The following is a 7900-nucleotide window of genomic DNA, read 5'->3' on the forward strand; positions in this document are numbered from 1 at the left end:
ACCACATACTGTTGTCTATTTTGAAGATAAGCCCAAATCCATTGAACTATTTTTCCTGGTAACCCCAAGCACTGTAATTTGTACAACAATTTCCCATGTGACACTTTATCAAAGGCTTTACAGAAATCTAGAAAGAGAACATCTATTTGTCCTGATGCATCAAGCACTCGTGGAAATTCATGCACAGTTGTAACTATAGTTGTGTAACAGTAGATAACCGTTTTCTAAATCCATGTTGAAATATTGATTGTACGTTGTTATCACTAAGGAATTCATGAATGAAGTTTGCAATAACATGCTCGTGAAGTTTACAACAACTGCTTGTAATAGAGATAGGATGATAATTCTCAAACGACAAGTGGTCACCTTTTTATAAATCAGCTTAACGCGTGCTGTACCCCAGTCAGCTGGTATTTTCCCTGAAGACAGTGAACAGTTAAAAAGAGCAGTTAGAAACCCGGATAAATACTCAGCGTACCCGTTAAGAAAGGCATTAGGTATACCGTCAGGCCCAGACGATTCTTTAGGATCAAGTTTTAACAGCATATGTATTACACCTTCCCTCGTTACTTCTATCTCAGTATCAGTTTCAACGACTGAATTCTGAAATTCATAATAATCGGTTTTAGTAAAAACACTCTGGAAATATGCATTAAAATGTTCAGCAATAGCACAGGAGTCAGTTATCACCAAACCATCGACATTCATTTTGCTAATCCCAGTTTTCGACTCACTTAAGTACCGCCAAAACTTTTGGGGATTAGTTTGAAGAAAATCTGTCAATGTATTAGTATAAAAATATTTCCTTGCTTTTGCCAAGCTTGTTTGTAGCTTAACTTCTAATTCTGTAAACTGGGGAGTCATTGTTGCACACTTCTTGCGTAGTCTTTTAATTTTACGCTTCATGTGGATCATTTCTCGGTTAATCCACGGGTTTACACAGTGCTTACACATTTTTCTGCTGGGTACAAAATTATCAAGTCGATAATGTATGGTTTTAACAAAGAGTTGCCATGAGGTCTCAACATCGTGTGATAAGGTTTCGATATGCGTGTCAAGGTAATCAATTATAGTGACGTCATCAGCCTTAGAAAATTTCTTTACAACAGTGGCTGACTCAGTTTTTTCAGTTCTACCTAAAACCTTATCCCAGGTAAAGAAGGTTAGCTTATGGTCAGAAATACCAGGCTCAATTACAACGGTGCCGTCAATGAATATTTCACTGAGAAACAGTAATTCCAAAATTGAGCTGCCTCGAGTATAGTCAGTCACCGCTTGTTTAAGATTGAGCAAAAACATGATGTCAAGAATGGAATCACCAGTAGCAGAACAGCCATAACGTAGGTTCTCCCATTCAATTGTTGGTAAATTAATATCACCAGTTATCAATATGTTTTTATTACGCAAACCTAATAGTCGATCGTATAGCTTATTCAAAAACAAATCATCTGCATTGGGTGTATGGTACATGGCACAAAGGAAAAAGGTATCTTGCTTAAACGATATTTTCAAAAAAAGGCTTTCATGATCTGCAATTTGATCAACAAGAGTGGCATCAACGCTGTCTTTTATAATAACCGCCACGCCACCACCACGAGAGCCTCTATCACACCTGAAGAGTTGATAACCAAGCGGCACGATTTCGTTGTCGCCTATCAGATCATGTAGCCATGTTTCTGTAATAACGCATATATGTGGGTCATGTAAAATAAGGATATTTTCAAGTTTATCAAGTTTGTTACTAATGCTCTGTGCTTTAAAAGATATCAGGCGCAGCTGCGCAGTTGGGAACTGCTATATCTTTGTAGGCTTCTTTTTCGCCTTTGAAAGCCATTTTCGAGTGCTTGAGGAGTCATTCCAACTGTAGATGTCACTGTCAACATGAAGGCTATCATGCACAAGGAATAGTACTTTTTTACCAGCTGCTTTCTCTTCCTTCGCTGTCTGCCAGAGCAATTTACGCTTCCGTCAAGTGTCCTCACAGTAGTCGTTATCAATACTTATCTGAGAACCCTTAAGCTTTGAAACATTCTTCCAGACAGCCTGCTTTTCCCTGTAGTTTTGAAAATAAAGAATTACTGGCCGATTTTGTTCGCTATGTCCTAGTCTGTGAACGCGGGCGACTGAAGAGCAATTCACGCCCAGCTTTCTCCTAAACAATTCATCAATAACCTTTTTCCTCAAGTCTAATTCAGTTTCATTTGCGTGTTCCGCAGTACCGAAAACTAACAAGTTAGATCTACGGCTGCGATTTTCAAGGTCAACTAACTTAGCATGCTGTGTTATGATGGCCTCTTGAAGAGTCTCAACGCTAGCGGTTAGTTTTGCATGGGTTTCATTAATGTTTTCTTCAAGGGTATTCAGTCGTACACCAAAACACTCAATACTTTTTTCAGTACATTCAAGACGAGTTTTTAAGTCAACTATTTCTGCCTTGATTTCATTCTGTCCTTCCGAGAGTTCCGCGAACATTTCCTCAACTGTAAGAGGACCTGGATTTAACTCTACATCCCCGCAAAGGATAAGTTTGCACGAACAAAAGCATTCATATGCAATACTCAAGCAGGTGCATGGGCACGGCAAAATAACAAGAAATATGTCATCACTACGTATTGAACATTCATGCCTAACCTGCACGACGAAGAAACGAGAGGCTGTAAGCCACATGCTCCCAGCGCTTTCGCCGCGCCCACTGTCGATGCCTATGTTGCCACTGTCGATGGCTATGTTGTGCACGTGATTGTTGCTTGCATGCACCAGAAGCAACCTATTGAACTAGTTACATGTGCAGAGTATAATAGATTTATAGGCAAGTTAAAACTCCACAGCAGTATTTACCCTATCGTGCAGAGGCTTCTTGCTGATGTTCATGTAATTAGATGGTGACCTGCTAACTGGTCAGCAAGCAGGGCAGCAACTCCCATCAATTAAAAAAGCAACAAGCAAAAACCTCTTGACAGCGCAGCGTATAAAGAGGCTTCATGTTCAGCAGCTAAAGTAACCGCAATAAGTTGTTCCAGAATGAAAATATTTTACTTTGAGCAAGAAACACAAAAATTTAGAGATACTTTTCTTTCAAGTAAAACAAGGTGGGGCGGAGTTAATAAATTTCCAAGCAAACATTTCTTTCTGCGTACGCTATTGCTGCTACATTATACAGATCTATAATAAGACATTTCCACATGTATAGAAGTATCTTAAGATACAAATAGAAAGTACCGTATTGGATGCAATTATTGCAGTAGTTTCTTGTATATGTATCTCAAATACTTGTTTCCCGAGTGTCTTGTATCGTATCATTATGGAATTGCAAAGTATCTTTGCCCAGCCCTGGCTCATTAATAAAGAGCTTGTGCGTTGTGACCTGTTCTTTCGAATCTAAACCTCTCTATCCATCATGCCAGCTTGAATAGAATTCATTTGATTTTTCATTGCCAAAGATGGAGAAGGCCCGAACAAAAAGTCAATGCTTCCATAGGCTAAGCCTAAATGCAAAGTGCTTGGAGGCAAGCATGTTGAGCGTTAGTGACAGCTTGTGTGGCAAACGAAAACACTTTACCACTGGTAGTTGCTGCTGGCAAGCAGCATAGGATATTGCACAAAGTATCTTAAACAATTCTATTTCAGAGCTGCTAAGGGAAAGCACCGGGCCTCCCCCAAACAATGACACAAACATGCATGCCCAGTGGCACTCTACCCAGAGTGATTTATTGCCGACGTTGCTGTGTTGTTGCATAGTATCTGGACACACCCGTGGTTGGCCAACAGAGCTGCATTGGTTAATTTAGCATACTTTTTTTTTTTTCTGACCATTGCTGTGTCATTTTATCCCACCTCTACGCAGTCCGGAGTTCGACACAGACCCTCGAGCAGCATACTTCCGGCAGGCTGAGGCCGGAATGTACATCCGCATGGCACTTTTGGCGATGGTTCTGGGACGAGTATGAGAGCACCTGAATCCACGGCGTTCCGCAGCGATCTCAACAAGTCACTGGCTTTGCTCCTTCGCTGTCTCTCCTGTGGTGTTGTTTTTTTTTTTTTTTTCTGTTTTCATTTCACGGCCGTCTCATTGTGATAATGGCTGAACATGGTACTTTTCATTGTGGACAAAAGAAAACGGTGCCTTGTGAATGTTAGAGTCAACTTTCAGGTTGGCACAACCAATTTGGTGACCTTTTCACAATGTGTGTGTGTGCGTGTAGCACGTTCCTCTAGTGACGCTGTTGCAATGACTGTAAAGGTCCGTGCATACCATTATGGATCGTTGTTTTCTGTACCAACAGAAATATTTTTTGTGTAGAGCTGGGCGTCTGACCATGTATAATCGCAATGTCATTGCTTGCATCTGAACTCCTTCATTGCGATATTTACTAAGCCGGTTCAGCTGGAAGGCCTTTACAGTCGCCAAAAAGTTGGTTTTTAATCTGCGTTGTGACCCCAGGTGCAGCATGTCGTACGGGTGCAATCGTCTTGAAGGTGCCAAGAACTTCATTAGCTTTGCTGCTGTCATTGCAAAGTACTGACCTGAGACACCTGAAGCCAGCAAGGAGATTCCCATGCTGCTTTTCTTTGATGACTTAGCAGGCCATGTTGTATGATTTCACTGTTTGCTTGTTATTATTCTGAGATTACGGATGCATATTTCGTGACAATTATTTGTTCTAATTCTGCCCCACGTGTGAATGTTAAGGTATTTGCCTATAGGAGCTATACCTATGTATGGATTTGGTATCGTGACACAATATTTTCATATTTGATAGTAAACGGACATTTGTGCTACCTTGGACATTAATTACCTTGTTGATGTTTCTTGTTGCCAGAAGTATACATACTGTTCTTTTTTTCTTTCTTTTTCTGTTTCCTTCTTCTTTCCGTGTCATATTCAACAGTGTGTCAGGTTTTCACAGCATACTATATGCCAGTTTTGGCGGTGTTTTTTGTGCAAACCACAGAAGCATTCCTCATGTTGACGTTGTGGGATATTTTTTTTTTATATATATTTACAAATATTCGTTGATCTGCTGGGAGTATTACCCACTCCAAGTGCTGCTTGTGTCGGGCGGGAAACTTTGCTGTTCTTGACGAGAACCCTACAATCAAATGGAATAAATCTACTTTTGCAAATCTTCATGTAAGCATCACTGTAAGCAACTGTCTCAGTTTATTTGTATCGTGTGTGGACGCTTGGAATTTTTTGCTGTGGAAATAGCATTTGCGACACTATACCACAAAGTTCTACCTCAAAACTTTGCTGGCATGTGGCTGCTAGGGTCCATGTTCAACGTGACGTGGATATTAGGCATATCAGTATTTGGCTTGTGTACTTGGCTGACGACAGCTGTTGCCAGTGCCCTGTTTCCTCTAGCAGTTCTGGAAATGAAAGTTAGCCCAGTTGAAGTTCAGTGGCAAGTCTGGGAATCCAGGTAAAAGTAAGTTTGTTTTATGGCTAGCTACAGAGAGTCAATTTTGAATGCAGGAAACAGCAGAATGCAGCTTGTTGTAAAAGGGAACAAATCTCGGTGCATTTGCCTAGCCATTTTGTTGACCAATACACGCTTCGTCCTAGCACAGTTACTGCATATACAAACTTTCTCTTCAAGATGCAGCTTGCATTGCCCCATTGGCTTATGAGCACCCTGTTATCGTTTTGCTCATAGTCTTAATTTTCCATCTCCCGCCTTCCCCGTGTTTCCCCAACGGCTTATGTAGCATACGAGTTTGAAAATGCCTTGTATGTAGCTTATATGTAGACATCTGGAGGACCAACTTGGTGCTCTGCTTCCACAATTCATTGACAACCTCTTGCATCATTTGTACCTCAGGGATGCCTACACCATACACTTACTATTTAGAATTAAGTGTGTGTCCTCTCCAATACATGTTCATGCAGCCATGACGAGGATGTATATCAGCTATACTCTTTTTTTTTTTTTTTTGTAATAAAAAAAAAGTAAGTGCTTGGTGTTACCAGCAAAGCATAACTCAAGATCTATTTTCACCTCGCTAAAAAAAAAGAATCTGTGACCAATGTGGTTCATTAAGTTGCAACTGTGCAGGTAAGTTAAACTGGAAAGGACTGCAAGCACGAAGTTAAACCGCCTTATATCTCGTTCAGTGGGAGTTGCTAAACAAAAGTGTAGTGCGACATATTGCGGAAAGGTTTGGTGCAATGGCCTCAATTTATGTGCAAGCAAGGGGTTGAATTTTGGCAGTCGCAGTGGGTAATCCGAAGGCTGCAGCAGCATGTGTTCAATTTGGAAGCCTTCCGCTGAACTGGACGTGCCTCCATGTGGTGGAAGTTCAGATGCAACTGACTCTCAAGACCCTGATGGTGCTAATTGAATTGGAATCTCAATAGCATAAAGAATTGCCATTCTTGTAGCTACACCACTACACAACTCTTTCGCCAGTTTTGGCAGAACATATGCAGCACGTGACTGATGGTAAGCAAGCGCTCCACGAGGGACACAGGTTCAACTGATTTTACTGGTTCCTTTTCTTCTTTGAGCGCGATTATGAGTGCATGCCACTATGGAAGCAGGAAATAGCTATGCACTGGTTGCCTTTAATTTCCTCTGCCTGCAGAACACCAGCCATGGTCTACTCTTGCCTACAAGTTGAGCTAATATTTCTTAAATTCTTATAATTGGAACACTCCGCAAGTATCCATGGCTTAACCGCAAGCGAACATTTATGCTGGCCCATCATTGTGGCTCGGTGGGTGGCTTTCTGTTGGTGAGCGCGAGATTGTGGGTTCAGTTCCTAGCTGGCCGTGGCAGCTTTAATTTTGGTTACCAATGATTATGATACTCCTAAATGCAAAATTTGAGCACAGCTCTACATCTTCATTTTGCGATCTAATTGGCTGGCACGGACGAACGGTCTTGTGTGGCACGTTGCAAACGGAGCGAAGTGTGGCGCGACTGCCTCGCTAATCGGGAGATTGTGAGAGGCAGTGCGTGGGTGACGTTTGGGTGCAATTTACAGCTGCTGCTACAGACAGACCTCTGCTCATGCAGCGCTTTGTTTCCACATATGGTATCGGTAGACGTGCTCGTAGTGATGAACTAATTTTTTTGTTCGATTAATTATTAATATTAATCATATTAGCCTTTCACCAATTAATGACTTTGATGCAGGGTCTCTCATCGATTGATTAAGTGAAATTGTTCCTCTGCATTTCTAAAAAGGTTGAAACAGTTATCCACTTTTGTAGGACCCTATTTTAATGTTTGAGAGGTGAAACCAAGCTTAAAACACAAGTGTTTAAACATTGGCTAAAGTAAAATATTTGAATTGATTAAGACTAAATATAGTTAGCACTGGTGGCTTTTGAAAAAATCAACACTATTTGTTGTAAAAGGGCACTTAGTGTAGAAATAACGCATGGTACTAGCGAGTCTGTGCACAGTGCAGTTAAACATGAAATGAGAAAAATGGCAAAAGGTGAAGTCCAACTGAAATATGCAAGAAATTGCAATATTCACCAGGGAAAAGAAAATTACTGGTTTACGATATTAAACCACCTGCTCAATTCCTACAGAACGAAGAAATGTCAAGCAAAGGTGGAACAGACACCTTTTTGAATGACCACACTACCAGCTTGCAAGAATAGATGCTCGGATGTTATAGGTTTGCTGGAATTGACATGAACTCCATAGCCATGTTAAATACATGCTCAGAGCTAGTGTGCATGCTGTACCACATCTTTAGTTTACTGGGAGTGGCTCGACGATCACCAACTGGGTTGCTGTAGTAGGCCTTGAAAGGCGCTCGGGTTGGCATCACTCGGTAAAACAGTCAACATTCGTTCTGCCACAGCCACATATGATCACTGCTTGTGCACCGCCATTCCAGCATGATTTCAAAATTTTCGAGCCACTCCTGTCAAACTCTCGAA

At 41.2% G+C, this 7900-nt stretch overlaps 1 protein-coding gene across 1 annotated transcript in view; it reads left to right on the forward strand.

Moving 5' to 3' along the window:
• The window catches only part of r (carbamoyl-phosphate synthetase 2, aspartate transcarbamylase, and dihydroorotase rudimentary), a 184959-nt gene extending 179829 nt beyond the window's left edge, over nucleotides 1-5130 (forward strand). Inside the window, exon 43 of the mRNA XM_055069310.2 lies at nucleotides 3845-5130. Coding sequence (XP_054925285.2) covers nucleotides 3845-3947 — 103 coding nt within the window. The 3' untranslated portion in view covers nucleotides 3948-5130. The remainder of the gene's footprint in view (nucleotides 1-3844) is intronic.
• Nucleotides 5131-7900: the final 2770 nt, after the last annotated feature.

This window comes from Dermacentor andersoni, chromosome 9 (genome assembly GCF_023375885.2).
Source record: "Dermacentor andersoni chromosome 9, qqDerAnde1_hic_scaffold, whole genome shotgun sequence".
Taxonomy (NCBI): Eukaryota; Metazoa; Arthropoda; class Arachnida; order Ixodida; family Ixodidae; genus Dermacentor; species Dermacentor andersoni.